This window comes from Lottia gigantea (assembly GCF_000327385.1).
Source record: "Lottia gigantea unplaced genomic scaffold LOTGIsca_76, whole genome shotgun sequence".
In the NCBI taxonomy this organism is placed as follows: Eukaryota; Metazoa; Mollusca; class Gastropoda; family Lottiidae; genus Lottia; species Lottia gigantea.
In genome coordinates this window covers 1,174,967-1,202,900 of record NW_008710536.1, presented here as the reverse complement: position 1 = coordinate 1,202,900, position 27,934 = coordinate 1,174,967, and the positions used below count along the sequence as shown (strand labels likewise).

At 33.9% G+C, this 27,934-nt stretch overlaps 1 protein-coding gene across 1 annotated transcript; it reads right to left on the bottom strand.

Moving 5' to 3' along the window:
- Window positions 1-9: 9 nt before the first annotated feature.
- LOTGIDRAFT_54531 (hypothetical protein) lies at window positions 10-27,681 on the bottom strand (the record flags this gene model as incomplete). The annotated part of the gene is made up of 2 exons (XM_009066357.1): window positions 10-199; window positions 27,479-27,681. Coding segments are annotated over 2 exons (393 nt in total), but the record flags the coding sequence as incomplete, so codon positions are not given.
- Between the last annotated feature and the right edge of the window lie 253 nt (window positions 27,682-27,934).

The following is a 27,934-nucleotide window of genomic DNA, read 5'->3' as shown; positions in this document are numbered from 1 at the left end:
CCCTGATCAAAATGGTTTTTGCGTTTTAAGACTGGCATAACGTTCCTTTTTATATTTTTTGCACATTCCCCACCAGTTGCGTTTTTTACACGTCTTCTCTCGACGTAGTTTAAAACATTGAGGTCCGATAACATTAAAATAAATCTTGCCAACCATCTTAGCTGTTGGTGATGTTGAGTTTCTTAAACATCTTCTGAACCTGAAAAGAGACAAAAGCACAGAAATCAATTACTTGAAAGAAATTATAGTTAATCGTATACAACGCTCAGAAAATAACCGATTCATTTGATTGATTAAAATGTTTCTATTTTGCGACGAACGTCGATTTGGATAACAAGATAGACATTTGTATCATCAGCCTAATAGTATTAAGTTCGTTTCCATAAATATTGAGGGAGAATGCACCAACATCATAATTCTATAGATATTTTAAAATACAGGTTGATGGACGCATACGCCCACAAGATCTTTAAATTCATAATATAATTATAAATGATCGCTAATCCCTTCCAAATGTTGATGATGTCTTTTACAAGAATTTGGCAGGCAAAAGTGAACCAAACATAAATATTATATGAAGGGAGGTAATTTACATAGTCTTGTTAACCAGACAGACTAATATCACATGTTATTGTAGTCTCTTTAATCAAACATGACAATTGCCTGGTCAATTTACTTTAAATATTATCAAGTAGAAGCTAAATATCACATTGTTCCAGAACTGTCACTTTGTGAAAATTATATGTGAACTAGCATTCAGCAAAATATCTCAGTTTTACAATGTCTGCTCGACCAAACTCAAGGGAAAAAAAGTGACTGGTCTTACAATTAATTCAGTCTGTCGATGCTAAAGATCTCTCGAATTGTTCCGGCATAATGTACCTCATTGAACAAAATATTGAATTTCATACGCTCAGTCGCACAGAAAATTATAACCTTATTTCATTTATTAGCATTGCTGCTAACATCATACATATGAACTTGTATGGTATGAAACGATGATTTTTTGACCAGCGAGGCTGGACATTCTTACTCCCTTTTACCACAAGGTGCTACTTAGCGACTTGGATTGTCAACTAGACACGCCTTTGTGCAAATGGCTAAAATCGTTAGTTTGGTATTTATTTTTGGTAACCAAAGTATCTGAACAGTTGATGTCTCATATTCACATTGTCAAGTTATTACGAACATCGTCTTATACTTTGACTGGTATAGCCACCTTTCATATGTTACAGAAGTTTGTAAATGCAGTCATTTTCCAGGAAATACAGCCAATCATAGCCTTCGACAGAAAGTCTGTTAACATAAGCTATACTGCTATATATAAGAAAAGTGGTTACTGCAGTCAAGGTATAAGACGAGGTTCGTAATAGATTGACATAGAGAAAATGATGTTTATGGTGCAACTTTTTGTATTAGTCATAATGCAACAAGTACTCCAAGTAAAAATGTTTAAACAATAACACTCATTAATGCACAATGCACGTAAATACAGGCACGTGCACACATAACAATGTATAGAATATTTATATGTAATGCATTCTTCAGATATGTCTACACCAGGTTTTGTTGCACAGTTAGCAGTTTGTTTATGATAATATATCATGCAGTTGCAGTATATAGAACACAAGTGTAGCGTTTTTCTAGTGTTTTTAAGTACACTAGGTTGAGTACCTGATTAGTAAGATGATAACACTTATTTGACTAATTACGCTATCGAAAATGTTTTATTGCCCTGCTCTCATTGTCATGTGAAAGAAATCGACGTCCTCGATAATCGAGACTGTTTAAAGTGAGAGTATGTATCTATGAAACTCTCTACTTTGTTATTAGTAAGTTGATTTTTGATTTTAAAAAGATATATTGTATTATTATTCTTAAGGGTGGAAATTTGACTTTGTAAAGTTGACACTTTGTTTTCAAGTGTTGGGTAATAAATACCTTCAAGGACACCAAAAAGTGGTCGACCTCGGAATAAGTAGAAACTATAAGGCTCCCTTGTACACACGCGAAAGCATCTTCACAATGGTCAAGGTATTACGAACTTCGTCTCAAAGCTTGTATCATGGTGAAATTGATTGGATTGTACGCTTACGAATACAACCGATGAGAAGCTTCGACAGAAAGTCTATAAACTATAAGCAATTGACAGTCTGTGTGTCAAGATCTCTGATTATCTGTTTCGCTGGCGTACAATCCAATCAAATCGCTGCATACCGTGATACAAGAAAGATTGCTTTTGCAGTCAAGGTATAAGAAGAAGTTAGTAATACTTTGACCATTGTAAAGATGACGCGAAGGCTTACAACCCTTTTTAGAATACTTATAAAACCGAGCTACAAGTATGATTGCAGTACCAAATGCATGTTCATTCAAACAAGCTGGCCATGCTTAATTTGTGTGTGATTTTTTTAAGAAATAGAAGATGATTGTTAAAAGCTTTAACAACGTATTAATTACCTTTATATTTAAAGCAACGATATTGACATTTCCCTGCATTTATTGTGCAATTCATGTACTGTTTACTTTTCTGAATGTATTATTATGAGTTAGAACCTGATATTTTCCAATATAAAAAAGACAGACTGTACAAGAGTTTCGAATTTCTTTCTCAAACGGTTATGGAAATTAAAAAAAACTTGTAATGTTGATCAAACAAGGCTATAATATGGATAAAATATGTTTTACATAGGCCATTGTGAAGTAGTAATTTCCGATAAAAGCGCCTGTAGTGGCCGATTTACGAGCTATATTTTGTAATATTACATAATGATTTAGTAGAAATACAAAACTTATGGTACAAAAATCATTGTTCTCAAATTTCAATTCAATGCATTTCATTTCGGATGGGTAAAAAAATAGAAATGTCATTTGTGCAGAATTCGGGTCCGTTATATATATACGAAATATAGTGTACAAAATTGATTTGAAATCCGATTCCTGAATGGCAACTTTTGCATTGGAAACATATTTAGTCTTATCTCTTACACTTTATATGAATTATAATGGCGAAAGACCCATGCTATATTAGGGCTACAGTTATGAGCGGTTGAGAGTAAGCTAATGTCGCTTTACTGAAATAAAACTTGGTCATTATATTTTCCATTCAAAAAGAAGGGCGCAGAACTCCACCCCATGTACACTGCAAAGTCAACAATCATAAGGCGTGAACTATGAATGAAGGTACTGGTATAACAATCAAAAGAATAGTGATGATAGTTGTAAGTCATAAACATTGTAAAACACTATATTATATAGATTAGAGTGGGTGTTATTATGACTGCAATAGTATAACCAGTTCATCTGATACCTTTTATTATATTAATATACTCAACATAAGGTTAACTTGTATGCTTAACGTACTAGGCAAGATAATGCAAAGTTACTTTCTTAAAAGTCATGTCAGCGTTTAGTCGTCAAGGACAAAAATTCTGCTTCGCTGAATATCAAAAAAAGTTCTTCGAGCCGAAAAAAGAAATAAAACCCCTTAAACACAAACTGCCATCTCTGAAAATAGTATTTCCGGGATACCATTAGTGTCCAATGTATTTTAAAATACCAAGAGAGCTTGATGGTTCTGTTTGGAAGTATTCGAATCATAACAACTCCATGAGCGAACGTCTGGTAACATAAAAGATGTAAAGATCAATTTCGTTAGTTTTTGTTGGTTTTTGGCCATTCAAATGTTTCAAAAATTATCAACAAATGGTTTGAAGATTAGCTCCCAGTGTTTCAAAATATAGCTTCAATATTTCTTCGAACGAAATACATTTCCTTTGGACAAAACTTAGAGGTTCTTCGAGTTATGACGTCAGCGAATTTCCTGTTTTTATTCGGAAGAACGATATTTCCATCAAGCATAGTAACTAATGTAAACAATTTAATGAGTTGTCCAGTCTCTTCATTTACATGTTTATTTGTATATTGATATAGTGTTAATGGCTGGACGTTGAAAGCCAACTGACCATTTGTCAAGATGAAGTAGATTTTAATACATATTTACCCTCTTATTTATGTCTTCAAAACTAAAAACCTTCCTAAATTAATATACGCATATGCTGGTAAAATGGACTCACTGGAGTAAACGTTCAAGTGTATGCTTTTAAAATTAAAATGTCCAACAAGCAGACTTTAAGATACGTAACACACGGCATATCCTGAACGAAAATACATCAACACTCAACAGCAGGCAGTCAAGAAACTTCATGTGGCTTTTATAATGATTCCTCCTCTGGTCATTGTTGTTTTTCCGAAAGCATTATATTTCGTTTTATACTTTATAGTTTAGGACGTCATTTATTTTGACTTAATGAAGATATACGAGAGCATTTTGGCCAAATTTCTATCAATTTTGAAAAATCTTGGATATTCTTCCCAAAACCGTTGTCTTGATCTCACTTGATAAAAGATTATTGTAGAATTTGTGTCATTTGAAAAAATGAAGAAAAAAAAACTAAAATAAAAAAAATCCAAAGTTAATAAAACACTTTAACTCAAGTATATAACTGCATACTTGAGATATCCCCATAATTCATATTATAAGTATTTATATTGATATGATATGCATACTTAACACATCAAGTGAGGGAGATCAAAGTAAAAATTAACAATAGGTATTCTAAGTGATTAATTTTGTACAAGGACTCTTCACTTTAAGATGGATTAAGATTTTAAAGGGAACTGTCTGCAATCATCGCCATTTTTTTGCCAAGTAGATTGAACATTTATCAGTTCCTCAGAGGCTATAAAGTGTCTCTTTTCCATATCTTATGGTTCGTTCACATAACTAGGTGAGCAGGGCGGCGCTAAGCCAAGTGGTTAGTAGCAGCATTAATTTCGAGTTAGTTTTCAATGTACAGACGCTCGACTGTTTACACCGCAAGCCGAGAGGCGCATAGCGGAACAGAGCTAAACGCTCGGAAGATTCGGCTGTATTTATAACCCCTCATAGCTTTCAGCTGTCCACTGTTCAATTTGCACGGCAGAAAAGTCATAGTATCAGGACGCCCTGCTCTGCTTATATGTGGACGACTGACTGCGCTGCTTGGTTACGCTCTTCTCTGCTCACCTCTGCGCCGCCCTGCTGTGCTCGTAGAGTGAATTAACCCTTAATTCTCCACAAGGAAACTGAATGACTCAGCCAACCCTTGGTGATTACTGATTGTACAAAATCAGATACCACTTTGGTGTAAACAGTCTTTAAACAATATATTGTATATCTAACCGAGATCACTTAACAGCGTTATCTCTTGTTTAAATGTTTTACTTTATCATAACACTCGAAATATTATTTCAGTTTTACTCTTGAATTGATAAAACTTTACTCACAATAGTGTACAGATTACAAACTAATACTTATTATCAAACTTAGATGAAATTACATTCTTGGGCCTGTTATCTGATTGTTTACTTTTAGCAATCATGGTCAATATTATCATTGCATCAGCGTATATATATACCGTGCGTTTACGATTTTAATGTGTTATGATGATGTTTCGTTATTATGAAGTGATGTTTTTGATAAAAAGAGGATGTCTGAAACCTCACCAAAAATTCATTATTTCAAGAATTCCTATATAAAACTAGAAGAAAATAGTGTGATATCTGCAATCATATTGGTAAAGCCCCACACTAACGCACTTAACAAGGATGAGCGAATATGTCTATATTTTCATTACCAGATACATTTGATGTTTAACTCCATTCATTTCTTCTTCTCACCAGATACACTTATATAATGTGTTGTTTTGCGCTCAAATGTTATATTTCTGAAAACAATCCAAACCCTATGAAGTGCGACAAGCACTTATTTACTCTGCAAACCAATGCAGTAAAGTGGAACTCGATAACTCTGCATAACATACGCATTTTTCCATTTTTAAAGCCAAGCAAGCAAGCAAGCGTACTTTCAGGGTGGTTGCATTACACCAGACTATATAAATCGTGCTGTTAGCAAGCCATCTGAAGAATGTATTAAGTGTAGGTCTGCAATAGATAAACCATTTAGCCTCAAGCGTGTTCACATTTGATCTTTTAAAACATGCCTTTGTGGCTTTTACACATATATGCCAATCGAGGCATTTTTATGAAATAAATCGGAGGATAAAGCCTTTACTACATTATCAAATGTAAACACGAAAGTCCGCAGAGGCAATTCTTTACAGATCACAATTTCTTCTAAAAGGATTAAGATGGGAAAAGAATGTGACCTCGTGGTTTGACTGTCGACATTATTAAAGCACCCATATAACACCTTTATAATGAATACATTTCACGCTATATGATCTTGATCCGAAACTTCTGTTTTTGAAGGCAATATGAATTGATTTTAAGAACAATGGAGTTTTTCAACGAGCGTGAAAATTAAATACGTTGAAAACCCATTATTAGCATTCCGCATTCCAGTCGAATTAGAAAGCAACACACATTTCATTGGGTAGTAGCTTAGATTCCGAGCAGCTTATCTATCGGCTCCTTCATATGACAAACCGCTCTCAAGGACTACAGCATTGATTTAGGACTCTACAGCGTGTTATACAAACTGCTCTGCAACAGTGATAAGAAATGCAACGGAATGCCCTTTCCCGTTTCCACTAGGTCGACAGGAATATGTGAATATGAAAATGTAGGATAGCTTGACCAAGTTCTACAATAATCAATTCTGATGCACATAATGAAATCACAAACTTAAACAATCAAGTTCTTTAAGATACATGTACTCAATTATGACATCTTTTGGAAAATAAACATAAGACTGATTTATATCACAAGTATATTTAGTAACCTTAAATCTCCACACAACATCAAAAGCCTATGTAGCTGTAAGTTGATATATATCTCATATACCTTTAATAAAGAAATAAAAGAATAAGGGTGTTAGAGAGTAACTTTGTAGACCACCTTGTTGAAGATTTGACGTTTGACAAATTACCTAACAACACCTGATAGAAAACTTAGTGTCAAATTAAGGTGTAAAGGGTGAATTATTATCAGTAAAACATCAGGAAAAAACGATAAGCTACTTCAAACTACCACTTATATTAAATGGACGAAAAGATGGATGGAATTACGCAAGAATTTCTTTTGAAAACTTTCTTTTGTTTCGAGTTGTTTAAAACTTAATACTTGTGAGTATTTGAATGAACAACAAAGCATATTTCAGATTGTTCAATAGCAGGAGAGGACTTTGATGTAGAGCTGAAACTGACTAAACTAAATGGTATGACTTTTTGCGGTGACAAAGGAAACTATGCTTAAAAGAAACGAGTTTTTGTTTTAGCTAAACTAAAGATATAGTGTTCACATCCCACCATCCATGTTTGACCCATCAAATTCAATAGTCTCCAGAAAAATCCGTTTTTGAAATTTAAAATGACGACTCCTCTTTTCATGAGACTACGCCAGATATAGAAAAGACATAATATATAGAAATAGAAAGTGAAATTTCTTGTTTGAAGTGTATAAGGATTATGCGATTTTCGTGCCGTTCTTGGACTTATGTAGGTTATTTACATATAATTAAAATCAACCCCTTACAGATAGCCGTAATTTACAGCACATTTGATTTCTCACTACCATCAGAAAGGACGTTATGTTTTCATTAACCCTACACTTTAGTTCTTCGCACCGTTCACTGCATGCCTTCTCTTATGAATAGAATCTTACTATCAATTAGTCAGAAACAAGACACCAGGGCTGGGTTATTTGACGAGTCGACACTGGGGTAAGGTTATTTGACGAGGCCAGACAAGAATAAATGAAACTTGTGTCAACGTAGATTTGTTAATGATGTCCAGCTAAGATCAATATTTTTAAATAACATTGAAAGTTTATTTCCAATTTAAATCTTATTTATTTACCGTGTTGGAAACGTGACGAAAGGACAATGAGGCACGGGGTTCCTATGGACAGGTATCGACACTTCAATAGAGTATCAACAGACGCGTTCGATTTCTAACATTTTCACGACGAACCGACGACCACCCCTATCCGATTAACATTGGGATGCATTCACCTTTCTCTGAACTTTGAGAAAAGTTAACAGTAACTGAACCAATAACACTGTTGTTAAAAAATTAAATGTGGCTTGTAGAATGTTTTTTTTTGTAGTTGATAATAAGAATTAGAGGAATAAATATAATCAATATACATCGTATTTATTCCATTGTTTATTAGATGTCCCATATACAGACACGTTCATATGTGCCTGGCCTCTGATGATGTAAATAATTTGGGTTTCTACGTCGCGTGGGAGGGCTGGGTCGCCCGGTCATGACCAACCTCAGAAATGAGGATGGCAAGCCCAAACAAACACATATTCCGTCTCCCAAACTAATGGTACATAAAACTGGCATTATGTAAATGTTAGGTTCCGTTCAATTTAAGTATTCTTCAACCACCGGTTAATGGATATTAAATTTGATTAAAAATCTGGATGAAGCTCGAGGGAAATCCACAGATAATCCCACGTTTCCTCACTAAATCTGATGCACACAGTAAAGTGAGAAGGGTTTCCTTAATAAGAATATCCCTTGTTATTGTATATTTGATAAGAGGCATATGTTCTTGTGCGAAATCGAAATCGAAGCATGTCTCTTTGTTGACAATAATATATGAAAATATTGGATATAAATGTAAATTATTCATTTCCATGTTTTGGAGATTATTATAATGCTCCTCTGGATTGCGTCCATTGTTGTTATCTTGGCCATCATGGCGTTGATCTTTCTTCATCCTTCCCAGTTTACAGTGGCCAAGAATGTATATAGGCTTCCAAATAAGGCTCTAGTCGGGGCAAAAGCTCTGTCAATAACGAGTTGGATTGACGTCTGTCATGCGCTTAATACGAAAGAATCGCAAAATTTAAGGCAATGGCCAGATTCAGCCAAATGGTTTTTGTGAGTGGCTCTAGTAGTAAGGTATGAAGAACACTCTCCTATTCATTCTGTGGTTTAAATTGTACATGTACAACCAATATCTTAAGAAAGAAATGTAGTAGAAAGAATCTTAAGCTACATCCTGTAATAAAGTCGATGAAGAATATTGACTCCAACCTTAGTGATTATGTATCAGGAGGCGAGAGCCGACACCGGGCCGTCTCTTGGAAGCATTGGCAGAGGCATAGAATTTTTCTTACCTTGAGGAGAATTCGAACCCTAGCAGACGACAATCCAACTCGCTGCCGACTAAAAGATTAAAAGATGACAAGTGTACAGATTAGATTAACAACATTGTTTTCATTCGTAAATCTGAATTAAACAAGATTTTGCTAAGACTGTTGCCAATTTCAATGAAATATCTGATATCGAGAAAAACCATGTTCTGGTAACATGCACCCAATAGCTGCATTTGAGTTTATGTTTGATGTTAAACGAACGAAATCTGATTTTGTTACCATCTGGAATCCATTGATCGATATAAACAAGTCCGACCTTGAATAAACTGGTGTATGAGGTGGTTTTCTATGAATTAAGGCTAATTATATGTTCATAATATAATTATTGAAAAGATTATTGTATTTAGGCTAGAGGGTGATTACGTCCGAATAATGACCCCTCAATTTTCAACCTCACTGACGATAGATAGTTGTGTTCTCGTGTGATTTTGGCCTATGTGTAAAGGCTTCAATTACTAAAGTACTTATCTATCTGAATTCTATTAGTGTAAGGTTCCTTTCAAAATTTGGCGATAAAAATAAATCATAAATCTCGTTTCGAGAATGGACATCCTTGTTACATTGGGCCATGTCTCCAATCAGACTGTGAAAGATCAAGTTTGAAGTGAAAATTATGCCATCTTAATGCCTGGAGACACACCCTTCATTTTTGACTTCCCCTCAAGCATTTTTTAGATATGCCCCTGAAAGAGGCGCATAGTCAACTTCCAATTGCTATCAATCACAACAAATACGTAGCTTCCTTCCGAAACAACTTTCTCTTTTTAATCAAACAAGGACCTAATCTGGACTCAAATTATAATTGCAATCCAATCTTATTTAACTTCCCGACATATGGGACATTAAATCAGACCACCAGAGAACAACCGTTATGGAATGTATTCGGACGTAGTTAACCTTGACGTTCCTTATGTTATATTCATTACAATTTTGGCAAACTGAATGAAAAAGGAAATGTTATAAAATCTAAAAATCAGAGTGTATTATTGATGATGTGGTAATTACTAAATACTAAAGGAAATGTAAAATTAGTAGGTCAATCTTGACTATACTCATGTTCATCAAGTGGTTTAAGTGTGGTTTGAATTACTCTTTAATTATCAATAAGGGGATTCTCATATGATTTTTTTCCATAACAAACAAATTCAAATTCTTGTCTAGATTTTTTTCGAATCGACGACAAGTGACTATTGGTAATTTTGTTATTCCGCTTCCTTTTAATATTGAATGTCAGGCGTGGTATTGAATTTTCGTAAATAATTTAGGAAATTTGGCGACAGAAAGGAAATGAAGCCGAAATGAAGTTGATCGGTTCGATGTCGACTATCAGCTTTCTTTTAAAGAATCTATAGTTCATTGGTTACTAGCAAATTAATCGATATGAATGAAAGAGTTCATTACCAGTATGTTGGTAAAGAAACAGAAAAGAATAGGTCAAAACACAGAACCTTGGCTAACCACCAACAGTTGTTAACTTATTTCATGGCAGGATTAACAGTACATAAAGGTTATACTGATTATTTCCAAATATTTGACCAAGAGAAAGCAAGTGATAGACAGATAAACTATAATTGAGTTATACGTACTACTATTCTGACTAAAGACTATTGATTGAGCTGATCCCAAATAACAGAACAGGCAACTTATTTCATAACTCTTTGTTATAGGAGCATAAAAATGTATCAATTCGTTGAAGAAGGCAATCGTCTTTTCCGCGTCGTAAGTTTGGATAAAAACTTTCTGTTTTGTTTATTGAAGAATTGTATAAGTTTGACCAAAATATCTAGTTTTATTAATGTTTTGAAATTTGAGAATTAGGTCAAAATTTTAACAATTGCTTCGTCGTTGAATAACTTTTAAAAGGAAATGTACCATGAAGCTTAATTTTAAGGTTTTTGACACGTTACAAATTGAACGAAAGTTGCATTTCTGGGCGTCTATTGCTTTCTCTTTCGATGCATAAAAGTCAACGGACTAGAAGATTACTGTTTACACCGAAAATATCCAATAAGTTGCCTATATTGAGCCATGAAAAATCAGCTTATGAGTCAATTGTCCAACAATATTCAATAGAGCTTTTTATTTAGATAGCTTATACTTCGATTCATCAAAGTCAAAATTAATGAAGGTCAATATTATGATAAGCTAGGGGTCTGATTTTAATAAAAGAGTAAAATGAACAATAGAGATCTTGTGTGGGAAATCAGTCAAACTGAAGTTATTGTAGGCGTTTGGCCATAAAAATGTACTTCACTTTCGATTTTTTCGACTGACAAACCACGGATGTCTTAAATGAGCAAAGATATCTAAAAAAATCATAAAGCGTCATCATAACGGTTAACACTGTGGACAATGCCAATCACCTCCATTTTTAAATTCTAACTTGTTAGGAATTTTGAACAAATGCAGTCTGATTAACGCATGTTTGGTGTTGTTAAACTTAGCAAACGGGTAGACTGGTTTTGCAAAGTCAGCCATTTGCATCTTAAAAAACGGCTAATCCAAAGGTGCTACTAATCCCAGACTTTCGAACTAAAAAGCGCTAACCCCACTTGCACAGCAACAAAAGATGTATGGGTGGTCTTCAGCTGTTAGTTGTAGTTAACTGAAGTCCCTTGTAACATTGCATTTGTTCAATGTATTAGAATTTTACTTTCACATATTTAATATGTCTACATAAGAAGTCCATCGGATACGTTCGAACAATACGTTATATCTATGGCTCTATATGACAATAATTTGGCAATGTTTTTGTACATGTCTTTCCATAAACGGACACAATATTGAGATATATACATCTTTATGACAATGTTTACTGTTATATTCTCGTATACACCACTCATATAGTAATGGATGTGTAGTATATGCTTTCGAAAAGGTGAAAATGTGTAGAAACAGGTTTTAAAAACATTCGTTTATTTATATTAGAAATAAAAGATTTTGGACGACCTTCTTCCTCAGGACTACTTCAAATTGCCTTGAGCATGTTACGAAGCTATCAAAGTTACATAAAATGTTTTTACCTCATACCCTTCTGCTCCTTCTAACGCAAATGAGGACGTTTTCGGAATAAGATAAATTTTGTGACATAGCCTTTCTCATTCAAATGATACACAAAACTGTATCGCTTTATTGTCCATTCCACCTTACGTTCTCAGTTTGATTGGATACCTTAGAAAGAAATTAAAATCTAAGTTTTGAACTACTAGTTCTGAGTAGCCTACATCTAAACTATTTAACAACTATGTGAGTTTAAATAATCTATAACAGATAATGAATGAAATAAAAAAAAAAAATAGACAAGCCCATTTCAAGGTATTGTCAATTAAAATCCTATCTTTAAAATTAAAACCTCTCCCTTTTACTTACAAACAAACTAGAATATGAACTATAAGTAGAATTTTGTTTACATAATACGCTGTCTGTCACGTTTGGAGACTGTGAAAATTGGAAAAAAGGCAAAATTGTCAAATCCCTCAAAAAGTTTAGAAGTAAGATATGTTGACGAACTGTCTCTCCTCAGTCAATCAGCTAACTGGTTATTCAAACTTTCAAATTTAAAATTTACTAAAAAATGGAAGCTGCCAAGGTTACCCATTATGACCAATGCTATTTATATATTTTATGCTTTTTTACCAGAGGAATATAGGCACATTGGTTTGGAAAATTGGAATAAACAGTCGTCATTTGTCACTTCGTTTTTCAAAACCCATTCCTTTTTTAATTGTAGACGGATCTTAAGACTGGATCTTCATTCTTCAAAAATATACCGTGGCTAAAATTGAGCTCCATAAAAGTATAGGCCAAAAATAGTTAACTAAACTCGTTTGATTTAATATGTCCCGTAATAATGAATGAATTTTAAGTAGCCTAATTTAGATAATGTTGAGTTATTTATAGGCTATCTATTCTTCATCAACATAAACGTGTGTTTCAGTCGTTTAAAGTAGATCTTTCATCAAAGAGAAATGACTTTTAATTTTAACTTATAACATTTAAAACGATACGAACACATATAACAAACAACTTGTCTGGAGAACTGTTGAAATAAAGGTAAGGAAGGTCCGCGAATAGGAGGGTGTGTTTGGGGGGTATGGTGGCGAGGAGGGACTTGGGAGGTGTGTGTCTAAGCATGCACAAATATTTGAACTCTCTCTGGTGATGGACCAGCCACAAAAAAATTATCGGGGGCCTGACAAAAAATTTTTCCGTTTATGTCGTCGGAAAGGGGTGTCAAAATTAATTTTTTTTAAAATACGAATCGATGCCTTAGAAAATAATCGAATACATGCACGGGTGTGGACACATTGCAAAAAAGTGGGCGCAATTTTGTCCAGACGTCGTACAGTAGCTAAGTACAAAAACCTATTACTGTGATTTCGCAGCCATACATATTCAAATATAAAATAGAGTATCAGCTTCCTCATTATAAATTTCATATTATGATTTTCATTATTCATTGTCTCTAATAATACAAAGTTTAAATATAATTTAGTCATGACATCGAATGACTCATTTATCAACCCTTCCTATTACAAAGGGCTTAGTATGGACACTCAAAGTCAATTTCCCACGACTTTGTTCCCCTCTTATAATATAGCCTATAATTTACAATTTTCACCAATGTACTAAGCGACCCCTTGCCTTTCATCAATGAGATGTTTTTTAACGATACAATGTAACGCCGTAAGATATTTAAAAGTAAAGGCTACAATTTAATAATTCCTTTAATATCTAAAGTTATTAAACCATATCTGTTATTTTTTGGATAAAATTTGATCAAATTATGGACTATATTGTAAACAATCACTTCTGATTATATACCATTGGAGAAAGTGTACTCGTATCATGTGAAAATAAGGACATTATTAACAAAAAGCTTCACATCGATCCATTGGATGGCCGATAATAGCAAATACATGTATTCCCACCAGAATGTTTTAAATACAACATAATAGCTCTGTGGTCTCTCCGATATAAACGCCAAGTTGTGATGTGTCAGATGTTCTGAAAGAATCAGTTATCATGAACGCGAGAGACTCACCGGAAGTGGTCTAGTTATAACGATAAGCGTTTATGAGCAAGCAGTTTCTGATGATCGCTACAGAATCATTGCACAGGTCAGAATTTGAAAATCATCAGTTTGGTATTCCCATGGCCTTCATAACGATTGGGTGGTTAACATGAAAAGAAACAAGTCCATTGAATGCAAGGAAACACTGAGAGGCAAGATCTCCATTTACTCGATATGAGCGTTACAGATCCTGCAATTTGGGAATCGACAAAATTCTCGGATCCTGTCCTGGAAAATTTGTCCAGTGGTGCATAGGCTACTACGACTTTTTCATCGTTGACGAAAAATGGAACTTAATACACGTAGAACTTCAAGACATATTCAAGCAAACCTCTACAAAAATTCGGCAAAGTTAAACCTTTGTGGTGAGCATTTGCATTTTTAAGCAATTTGTTTTGCAAATTTAATCTTCTTCACATCTTAATATCTGAGAACGAAATATACGCAGAATTTATGCGTTGTAACTCCTTTAAGATATTTATTTATCACATTAACCCATATTAATTAGACCTATTTAAATTTCTACTCCTACACCTTCTGATATTTAGAATAATTCATGACAGAATAATTGGCTTGCTTTAAAAACTTCTCATGTTAATCATATAGAAATATGTATAACATTCATAAGTGTACATATAAGCATTCAAAAGTATGAGCGTAGGGGCAATTGAAAAAAACCTATGCGTACCTTTCTTTTCAAAAGCAAGGCAATCTATTGTTTAAGTGCTGAAAATTGTCCAAGTCAGTTAACTACATCCTCCAAAGGTTGAGGGCTTAGCTCACTTGGGCAGTGGAAACTTGGACAATGCTAACTGTATTATTAGGACAGGGGTTTTAAAAGTTTGTAAGGTCTTCGTAATTTTAAAATAGATAATTCCTTGTGTTATAAATAGATATCAATAGGTGACACTAAATAGATGTCATAAAATAGACTATACGTAACTTAAGGCAATATAAGTACTACTTTATGAATGCATTTTTAAAAATTGGATAGACAAACTTAAGAATTTAAAAAATGCATGAATTTATGAAACGTTTCTCAACGTTAACCTATGAATTGTCAAATCTTTGTTACCCTACAATTTAACATAGGAGGTCTCTTTTCTACCATGCACTAGCAGGCCCCAATCTGCCCCAATATACAATTTGTTTGACAAAAAATCAAAAACCTTATTTTCACCTATCGTCTAATTTAGGGTTTCTATGTACACAGTAGTCTCAACTCTTTTTATGTTTTATTTATTTAAATTGAAAGTTTTGTGATTTTTGATAAAAAAACGTATAACTGCTGCAGGGTAGAGACAGAAATCTAAACATTATTGTAGAATAATCTCCTCTTTGAATAAAAGGAGAAATTGTATGGCGAGACAGTTGAAATAAGAAAGAGTCTATATGAATGATATTCTTGCCAACTTTGATCTTATAATTAAATCCATATTTCTTTTAGCAAAAATACACTTGAATCAACTTGAACGACGGCATGAAAACATTTTCTGTATGATATAACGTCGAATTGTCCGTTTTAAAGTAGAGCTGTGTACAATTATATGGCCTAAAATTGAAAGAAATATGTCTAAATAGACTTATTTTTTCGTGCCAATAGGTAACCGAAATCAAGAAAGTTTTCTCAAGTACGCCTAACAATTAAAGGATCCAGAGACCTTCTCTGTAACCAACCAAATATAGTGATACACGTCTTTTAACTTTTTCCAAGGCTTGGGATATTTCCTTTCCCCTTGCCTGTTTCTCAGTTGCATCAATGACTTTAGAATCTTTAAACAAAATACAATGAATGGTGCAATACTCACTACATTGCATATCAATGTCTCTCCTTAGATAACTGGACTGAACTTATCTTGTAATGTTTGACCACCAAACAAAATGCTATAAAAAAAACTATGGAAGGTGCAATGCAATCTTAGAAAACAGAGATGTGAGGCTTACTGGAAATGATATTTTCATTGAACCCCAACTTTCCCTTTTTTCTCTATCAAATACTGCCTGGTTAGCTGATGGAAGTGTCACATTTCGTGAATCAGTAAGACCATTGAAATACTGATGTAACAAGTACTATACTTGTATGTAACCAATCTTACAAGATGTCACACATCTTTACATTATTTTATGGTTTTGCTTGTCAGTTTCAAAAGGTTTCAAGCGATTTCAATTGACAACTATGTGTCATTTTAAACAAGTTTCGAGAGTTTTTCGGTCTAGTTGTATGATGATGGTTATTTGAGATCAATAGATGTTGAAACGCCTTGGGCATGGTCTATTTTATCTGTCAAAATTTAAACATTTTATAGTCTTCAAAAAACTTTCTTTCACAGATGTAAAGATTTAAGTGGCGACATAAACAAAAGCTTGTCAACTGTGAAATTGTTGATAATATGCAAAATTACACTATCTATTATTACAATGGAATAGAGGGTTGGGACCTCGACGTCAGGGTTTGTGGTAAATGGTAATCATGAGATCTGATGTCGATCGTCATGCAAACGAATAACTGTGAATCAGTATCAAGACCATTATCACTAGAAATGAATACAGATCAGCTTTGAAAAAAGATGTTTGACCTTGGGATAATGTCTAAGAAGATAAAATGCTTGTTTCTCTATTAAAAATGCCATTGATCTGCTTTGGAACGATAGTGCACACCTCGTGATTCGTTCTTATATATCAGTCAGTAACAGAGGACAGAGATCAATATGAGCCGGTACAGATGAATTTTGTCAGATTTTATGAATGAACCTCATACAAAATCCGAGCCAAAACGATGAAATGTACGAAGACTTCACAGTAACTCGCTAAACGTTTCAATCTCAGCGGAGTCACGTTTAGTCTGTCTTTAAAATATATTAGAGTAAATGCAACAGACCGACGAATTTAATAGCCCACCTCATATGACCTTTATATAGGGACGTCCCGGGGAGAGCAAGGGAATTTTACCCTTATTTAACTAAGACTTGACGATAAATGTAACCCAATATGACTGTCTCTCAGTTGAGCTTCTTTTTAATTTTAACTACAGAACACAAGGCAACTATTATGTACCGTATTTCAATTTTCGTAGTCCAATAATAAAGGACTTAACGCCTTTGATATGTCCTAATAATGTGTAGATATACGAAAAGTCAAAGAGCTGATAATACAGATTAGTCACAATGAAGATATCTTAATTTATAGGAGGAATTTCCTTTTCATTTAAAATTTCCTACGACTTTTGGTCACAAGCAAGTGGCATAAGGATTCAAAAATGTTGAAAAATAAAAATAAATATGAGAAAAAATGAAAGACAGAATAGAAAGAAACAACTGTTTTATAAGGATAAGCGAGCATTCTCACTATCTGCTGGTCCTTAGGCAAACCTTTTGGCACTGATCGTTCCTGCATTATAGAAACTCATTGACAGCTGGGTCGACTGTGGTAATTTTGAATAACTCGGATTTCCACAAGCCGTCAAAATTTGAAAAATAAATTTCATGAGATATTAAGCTTTCCTGTCAAATCATTTCTAAGAAATACATAGGTCAATGAATTTAAAATTAAGGTGTGATTGTAGTTCTAAATTCCGTTACGTTGGGGGTCCAGGTGCCCACTCGCTTCATCTGGTGGAAAAGTCAAAAATAGCACCTTGTCAAAAGAAATCTTTGCTTGAACTAATCATTTAGAATTGCCAGTGAAATAATAGTATATATATGAAGTAATGTATAAGTGTATGGTATTGTTATTATTAGACGTTCACAGACAGCGGAACAATTAGTGGTATTTCTCTTTTATTACCACGAGTTGGCATTACTATTTCTTTACCATTCATATAACTGATGTCGAGAGGCTTTACTTTGCCTTTTGTATTTCTTCCAAATACTTTGCTTGCCCCTTTTACATGAGCACATCCTAACGCCTGATGAAAAACGGGTCAATAAATCGATACTGAAAATGGAACTAATTGGATGATCATTCTTTGAGGTGCTGGCACACGAGGAAATCGATCGCCGCCGAGAAACAAAAATCGCCGACAAATATCAACTGGTTTGACGTTCAAAATCCTGTCGGAAAAATGATAATCGTGTCATAGAAGTGCAGACTCAAGGTAGATTCTACTAAAGATTCGATTCGGCGACAAAAACCGTTCGTGTGCCCCGAGCAATAGATTTTTACGTTTTACGTTAGGCAAAAATTTTCAAATATCCCTTTAAAAACCAGGTGTTCATTTAATGAAGAGAATTTTTTTTTACATTTGGTTTACCTACACTGTGGCTCATTGTAGAATATGTAAAAGTTAATTAAAATCTTGGTACGCGTTCAATATGTTTAACGTACGTTCATTAAAGATTCAATGCTTGAAGCTTTTAATCACTGATGCGAACTAAAGTCGATTTAGTGATTTTTTGCATTCATGCATATCATGTATTAAACATTTCCTCCTAGAGTTCAAACTTCAAAGGCTATTGGCAACAATACACTAATTATAAAAAAGGTTGCCTTCATGACTTTTAACATTAGCAGTAAGTTGGAAATGAACTATTGGTTTTCAACCGTGTTAAGCTCAGTATTGTTTTCAAGGTGACAACAATAGAACTTTATTAATAAAGGATTAACACTAGATAAATATGAAGGAAATGAAAGCTTTGACCAGCGTTTCGGTTATAATTCCAGACTTCTGTTCAATGAACAGAGAAATCGTGTAGGGGGTTACACAGTTCAAATCTTCAATCAAGAGTAAAAGTTGAAAGTCATTCAACCTGAAACAACAGTTTTCAGTGAAGTGAAAAGAAAATTTACATCCTACTGTTTTGCAGCATATTCGTCTAATCTCATGAAATGTGCAACGAGGAAAACGCTTCAGCAAGCAAGAAATGTAACGACATAATTGAATCCGGAAAAATTGCTTCAGGATTTATACGGAATTCACAAAATATACCCCGCTGATTTTCCATTTAATCTTCGTCGAATTCAGTCTGATATTCTATGGTTACTTTGCTTTTCTGTACATTGTAAACCACATTAAAAGGATTATGCACAAATGGATTTACAGAGCACACGAGCACATAAAAACAAAAAAATGCATTTGTTCAAATTAAAAATTAAATTTGGCTCACGTACGAAATTCTAGACATTTGTCTATAAAGACCCATTAACACTATAAATTCGCAGACAATGAACAGTTGTATAAATACAGTGCAATAAGCAGTCGCGAAATCTATTATGTAAATTAGCTAAATAAATCAGATTAAAGAAGGTAAACTATTTTAATGATTTTTTAAAAGTTCACTTAGAACACAACAGTTGCATTGTTTCGATTTAATCTTTTATTGGTCTTTGTCTACAACTTGTACTCACTGACTCACTCATCGCATAAGCCTATAACCTATGCATGGAACGATAGGTCATGCCTAATATTTGTATACTCAACCGATGCATGAGTCTAGAAGCTATATTCAACATTAGATATGAACCTATACTTAAGCTATACTTAATATTTGCTAAGCTATAATAACCTTTGTATCAATCTAGGAGCTATACTCAATCTATACTGCAACCAAGGAGCTATACTCAACCTATGTTTCAAACTATGAGCTATATCAGTGGCAGGGCCAAGGGTGCAAATTTTTCGGACATGACTCTCAGGTTAGAAATGCTTCAACCTAGGAGCTATACCAAACCCATTTATCAACCTAAGAGCTGTAATCAACATATGTATGTATCTATACCGAACCCAATTATCAACCTAGAAGCTGTACTCAACCTATGTATGTACCCAGAAGGTATTCTCAACCTATGTATCATCCTTGAAGGTATACTCAGTCTATATGTATGTACCTAGTAGCTATATCCAAACTATGTATGTACCTAGTAGCTATACCCAAACTATGTATCGACTTAGAAGGTGTACCCAAACTATGTATCAACCTAGAAGGTATACCCAAACTATGTATCAACCTAGAAAGTGTACCCAAACTATGTAGCAACCTAGAAGGTGTACTCAACCTATGTATCAACCTAGAATGTATAACCAAACTAAGTATCAACCTAGAAGGTATACCCAAACTATGTATCAACCTTGAAGGTGTACTCAACCTATGTATCAACCTAGAAGGTGTACTCAACCTATGTATCAACCTAGAAGGTATACCCAAACTATGTATCAACCTAGAAGGTACATGTATACTTAAACTACGTATCAACCTAGAAGGTATACCCAAACTACGTATCAACCTAGAAGGTATACCCAAACTAAGTATTAACCTAGAAGCTATATTGATATAAGACATAGATTATAAACTAACACGCTATGTTGAACCTATACAAACCTAAAGCTATACTCAACCTATTACAATTGATACTGTGGAATTGACTTAGTTTCTATTCATCTTTAATAATTATTATTGACATGTTAATAATATCACATCTTCGCATGCTACTGTGGCGACAATGTGTCAGATCGAATCAATGGATTTTAATTCAACAGAATAGTTCGAAATTCTTTTTAAGATTACACCTAAAACCTCGACACCTTCCTACTAAAACAGTTTTAAGTATTTTTTGGAGTATTACCTGGTATTGTAGACCAGTTCACTTTGTTGTTTAATGAGAATTAAAAGTTGATTTAACGGCTGTTTAAAAGTCAACATAATTCTTGTACGTCTACCAGAAAACAAACATAACAACATTTTTTATTACACAATGACCCAGATTTGTCTTTCTTTGAAAATTGTGTCATGGTTGCATATATTTCGGTTTGTTTAGTCACTTAATGTGGTAACTGGTATTTATTTTGGCAGTACAATCTAACTTGAACAAATGTTCCGCCCAGATTTATTGTTCAGTGGAATCATGTTTTAACATATTTACAGAAACTCGGCAACATAATTTGGTAAACCACAAAATGGCATTCAAAATGGATTTTCCCATTTTCCAATGTGTGTTCAATTAACATCATTATTACTCATGCTCAAAATTGATCTGGAAAGTTGAATAAAATACCAAGGCAGCATATATAATGTATCATTCCATCACAGTTTCTACACCTTTATATTGATTGATTTTTACATAGGCTCGATACTGCTTTAAAATCGCTATGACCTCGACAAGTTTTAAGGAGATTACAACTTTAAAAAGGCAACTATAAGAGAATCGTTGCTGTAGAGTACATATACACAAATACTCGTATCTGGCCACTTTAAATACAGGCTCAAACGAACATAAGGCATATTAACCTCTTAATTGGCTTGACTTATATATAAGCCTACATAGAGATAACTTTAATATAATCAAACCACGTTTCGTGAAAGGGTATGAAGATTTTTGATCAGAGAAAGACATACTCTTAAAACATCTAATTTCAGCTTTCAGTTTGTTCTCGACATACTTGACAAGTTTCAATATTTTTCCTTCTTTTTTTGTAAGAGTATAATGAGATCTTTGAAGATATTCTTAAATGCAATTGGACAATTTTAGTCAATTTGTCAATAACAATTATCTAACAAATGAATCTTTTGATCTTAAACATTCGTAATTAAACGCGAATTCATTCTGTTGTACCGTTACATCAACCAAAATCTAATGTTAAATTGACTAAAAGAATCATTCAACCTGTATCATTTTAGCGTAAAATATTCAAAAAATGTCATTCTAGTGTAAAATATGCCGAAACTGTCATTCTAGCGTTAAGTATTAAGAATAGCATTCTAGAGTTGAATATTCAAAAAACTATCATTCCAGTGTTAAATATGTCAAAACAATCATTCTAGTGTTAAATATGCGGAACTATCGTTCTAGTGTTCAATAATTATTCTGAAACTGCAAATTTGGTGCAAAATATGCCGAAGCTGTCATTCTAGTCTTAAATATGCCGAAACTATCGGTCTGGTGTTAAATATGCCGAAACTATGGGTCTAATGTTAAATATGCAGAAACTATCGTCATAGTGTTAAACATACCGAAATTATTATTCTAGTGTTAGATATGCCGAAACTATTGTTCTAGTGTTAAATATTCCGAAATTATTATTCTAGTGTTAAATATGCCGAAACTCTCATTCTAAGGTTGATTATGCCTAAACTACCGTTTAAGTGTTTAATATGCTTAAACTACTGTTCTAGTGTTTAATATGTCGAAACTATCATCCAATGTAAAAAAATTAAGTAAAGTTATAATTTTGGTTAAATTTTACCGAATCATCATACTTAAATTTATGTTCATTTCATCAAACATAGGTGACGTATAGAAAAATAATCATCCCAATATATAGTATTAAACTCCCTATTGTAGCTTTTTATCGTAAAACTTTTAAAGTCATACTCAATTCGAGATTAGACATCATAGATCAAAGAAAAAAAGCGGAAAGTTTATAAGTTGCATTAACAATACACTGTTTCCGTTGATTGAAAATATGGAAGTGGTGAATGGGTGCATTAAAGGTCGAACTGTGCCTTTCCCCTTCCGAAAATGAAATACGTATTATTCGTATATATGGATTTAAACTTTTCATTTGTTTGTTTTCGGTGACTTTTGACCCCTATTCCATACAGTACTGAGAACGTTTTCAAATGAAATGATTGGAATGGAGTTTTATGTTCTACTTATGCAGGACGATTGGGAAACACTGTGCAATCAGAGGACAGTCAGGACAGACAGTGGCATTAGCGACGGATATTTGACGTGTCCTCGGTTAATTATGTCAGCTCCTATGACCTGCATTATGCAACGACAGGGGGAAACCTGGTTTGGAAATTCCGAAGGTATTATCTCGACCGATACCGGGATTGCTACGTTAGCCTTCAAGTTATAGGACAAGCATCTAACTCAATGAGCCACCGCAGGTCCCAGGTTATTTTCAAGTCAAGATTTAAACGACCACTTTTGTAATTAAAAATATTACTACTTAGTCCATCAGTAAAGAAATTCTTTGTACCTTGGCGTTTGATGTTCTATAAAAAGTTAAACGGGCCATTAGCTGAAACTTAAATGTTGGCAAAAACATCAATCCTTCTCTCTATTGCCTTTAACTTTCATAGTTTAAATAGTAATATGTAATATGTTTGCCCTTGTTTAGGTGTGGTAATAAAAACTTGAAATCACTACACAAACTATTCTGTCCTCTTTAATCAAAAATTGTGCAACTCAATTCAAGTCGACAACCACTTAATAAGACGTCTCTTTATCAGAAGGCACTTGAGTGTAAAAAACGTCGTGTCAAAAGGCTACATTAAAAAACTTCTTGTGGATTAAAAGAGTTAGGTACAAATCCCATTTACTTCAAGGATCAAATACCTATTTTAAAGTTTATATTGTACGTCTATAATAAAAATAATGTTGAATTTAAAGGTAGACTACTTCATTTCGAATCAGAACTATGATTATTTGGTCAATGTTACACCTTATTAATATACTTTAACATTGGAAACTTAAAGTTTGGACTAAGGAAGCATAAATATCTTGACAATATCGACATGGTGACGTCATTTAGGATGATAATAAAAAATACAATTACATCGTTCCGACCATTCCTGCTCGAGCTTGTTAATCTCCATGATAGACATTTCTTTCTCCACAATTGAAGATATATTTGACGCGAAACATCATCGATGTAATGGATATTCTAAGGAACTATGATTACAAAGGCAATATTACACCTTATTCTTTATCATTGGAAGTTTGTTGGACTAAGGAAACATTAATCTCTTGACAATGTGATCCGACCATGACCATTTAATTACCACTAATTCTCAGTATGGCGTAACCTGAACCTTATCATTACAACTTGAACATCGTACCTGAAGGTAAATCTGCTAACCTAACTGAGAACATCGAAACTTTCTGATACATTGCAGTACAAAATGTTTTTGCCAGACATGTTGCCTATATATCGAGATATTTTGGAAAACATGTATAAAATCAACATTAAAGGCTGATACAAATATTTAAGCATAAACCAGTTTAAAATGAAACTAATTATTTTGTGCGATCTAGTGACATGATCTCGAACATTCTGTTGTAAACTACTCATGTTCAGAGTCTGTCACAAAAAGTCAGGAATCCCAAAATAGATTTATTAGTACCATTTCATATAATATATTACGACTTGTTACTCGTATTGTTCTTATCATATGCTATGGAATTTGTAAATATTCCTGTTAGATATACACAATGTAACATTGGTATTGGTATTATAGCAGATTGCAAAACTGCCGTGGTAAATCATTAGCGTGAAATAGGAGGCAATTTCCCCTACCAAGTAATACAGTGCAAATATTTTATAACGTCTAATTTTGATACCACAGTGATTCCACAAAATACGAGAAATCATGCCAACGTCCAATCGTCTATGGAAATTTATCGTCATAAAATACGTTTCTCCAATTAAACGCTTTGACGTTCCTAGTTATTAGATTCTCATAAGGCACACAAACAAGTATTAAAAGACCCACTTCTAGTGCACCTGGTGCAGCTAAAGTTATCGTTAAGGCAATCTTGCTATCAATGCTTTCTTGGACCAAGTGTTCTATAAGGGGCCTACTTGAATTTAGGATAACGTCAACTGAGTTCTATTGTATATTTACCACTGCAGCTAATTCAAAAGGATTATAAAAAGTACTTTTTTGTGCATCGCGGACACTAATAGCATCAATTTGCACCATTCCAATTTTCAATCAGACGTCTGTGGTTCCTGCAATGTAACTAAAACTAAGTATTTTATGATGTCACTCTTCTGGGTCCTATGTGATAAAGCTTCCCGATTAGTGACCCTCATCAAACACTTATGTTTTACGGAAATTTGCAAATTGATGCTCAATGTCCCTGATATACATAAACATTTTTACTAAACCTCTTTACAATTCCTTTAACACCACCGAAACCACCTTTGCACGTAAATTGTGTCAGTTTCAAGAAGTATCAACTGTTATAAAAAATACCAGAAGTAAATATCAAAAGTCAGGGATAAGCTACTGACTTCCAACCCCGATATAAAGTAATCTGATTCCAGTTCAGATAATCAAAGACCTTATCAAATGTGAAAGTTGACATAATGTACATTTTTCTGACATTTTCAATGCGATCATGGGTGGTTTGATACGACTACTAGAAACTGGCCTAAAAAAAAATCTTAAGATTAGAGTTACTCGTAATCGTAAAAATTTACAAGAGAAAAGCAAACTTAAGACAAAATTGGAGGGTAAGAATTTTTACTGGATATACATGCATCAGCCATTCGTATTCATAGTCCTGACGCACATTGGAACGTTGATATAATCGATAGGCAGGACAAATCGAACGACTGATATCCAGTAACCTTGCATCATCTTACCTGGATTTGCAAGCTGGAACATGGTCAACTGCGAATATTTGTATATATAATGGCTTTTTGATTTTATAAAAGCATCATCTTTGATCACAGTGATCTCTGAATCGAATGTTGTCTGTTACTTCGAAATTTTCAATATAATATTTTCAAATTTGTAACATTTATAATAGAATATCTACTAGTTTCTAGAAATTACATTTTAAAGTGAGCCACATTTTGATTTTTATCTTTGTTTCGGATTTTAATCAAACCATTGATGACATTAAACGACCTGTACCATTAAAAGTATGACATTTTATTTCACATAAAAGTAAGTAGCAAGTACAATTCTGAAACCACGGTGACCGGCTAGTTACCACCAAAACATTTGATCATTATGGTAACTTCTGTAGCACATACTTTACACTGTACAGTACCGGTACTTGAGTCAGAAGTGATTTAATGATACAAGTACCCAGACTGTCTAGGTGTCCACATTAAAAAGGATTACAGTAAATTTTCTACGTAAACCCAGTGGTCAACTTTAGACTAAAGATTAAGCTGGCGAGGAGATTTATGAGTAAAGTTTAATCCGTGGTCAAACAGTATTTGTAATAAGACTATCATAAATTATGGTAATATCATCTTCAAACTAGACTCTAGTCTATATCAATAGCTAGTAATCCGTTAGGTAATATATAATCAAAGTTTACATTCCAACACTTTACTTATTGGACATTACTTTGTCTAGACTAACTCAAGAGGTGGAATTAATAATCCGAAATATCCGGAGTCTTAATCAAATCCAGCCCTGCCTTCAAGAAGCATATTGTTATAGCGCTTTTTATATCGTCAAGAAATATGGTTGTGGATGGTAGGTTTCCATAATTGCTTCTGCAACAAAAATCAAGTGTATTCGGCATGACTTTCTACATCAGAAAGGTTCCCGAGAACATCCAATTTGCTTACTTTGCTCATGCCTACATTGGAAAGTTAACCTCCTTGGACAGGTGTTCTGGTGGCGATATTTCATCCGAAATAAGACGCGTCGACAGCTTATAATAAGCGCTTGTCAATTTGCAGTACGGCTTGCCGTTAGAACGCGTGTTATAAAAATATGATAGAAAGCAAAGGGAGAGAGTTCAAAGATGACGTTTTGAATCTGAATCTAGTTTTTGTCAGAAAACTTCTGGTGCAATGCAATTGCAACCATGTTCATTAAATTCATATCAGATCGGTTATAGCTCAAAAACCGTCATCAAGAATCCATGACCCAACTAAAGACACTAGCTCACATATTACACGACCCATAATCAAATTTAAGCATCAGTACTTTTTTCACGGCCAATGACTCTGAAAATACCGATACGGGCCAAAATGCTTGAATATCTCATTATTCGTGAAAAGTGTTTGAAGAATATTGAAACAGCAATTGACATCGCCACTTTAACTTGATAAAAACTATAAAACAAACAACTTATATCATCAAACAGTATATTTGTGTCGTGGTGGATTTTGTGTGAACTTCTTTAAAAGAATATGTCACAGAACTTTTTATCACCACTGGGCGTCTTCTTCTCAAAATTGTTTTGGAAGGTACTAAAGACCTCCAAACATGGGTTCGTAAAGTCAGGCTTGATTGTTAAGGGGGGGGGGGAGGGGTAAAACTGTCCTGTCGTAAGAGTTGCGCCGATAAGCTTTGACGTGTATACGAACTAATCGTTGTGAGGTATTATTATAAAGAATACGGAAAGTTATAATGTTATTAACCTCACGTTTTGTAGGTAGAGAATAAATAAACGGCTAACTATGTAATAATAAGAATAAGTCTTGAGGGTTTTAAAACTGTCCATAAAAACTTATCTTCTGGCTATTTCTACTGACTACATATATCAACTTCACTCATAAAAACACAATAAAAACATAAGTTAAATATACATACCTATTGTCACAAACACACATACTCATCGTATGGAAATGGTAGTTAAACATATTATATTTCCACGAAAATCGATTTATCAAGTGCGGGCAGTTATCGTGCTTTCGGCAACACATATCTGTACTCTCATCATAACCCAGATCATCGTAATTTTCAGCAATATCCCCGGTTCCACACCATTTAGTTCCTGGAAATATCAACCATCCCGAGAAAAGTCCTCGTTTAGAACGTCCTGATGACGTTGACGTATCTCTTTTAAATCGTAAAGGTGGCAATTTAGAATATGTTTTATGGGGTGAACCGCCAATGAAATCGGCATGGTTGACATGGATATTCTGATTTTTGCCACTATGATCATTGTCACTATGTTCATCACTATGAACTAAGTCACTATCTTGTGAGTCATTATGAACACCTGGTGAACTGCTCACTGACTTGTTTCGAAAAATGCCATTTGCT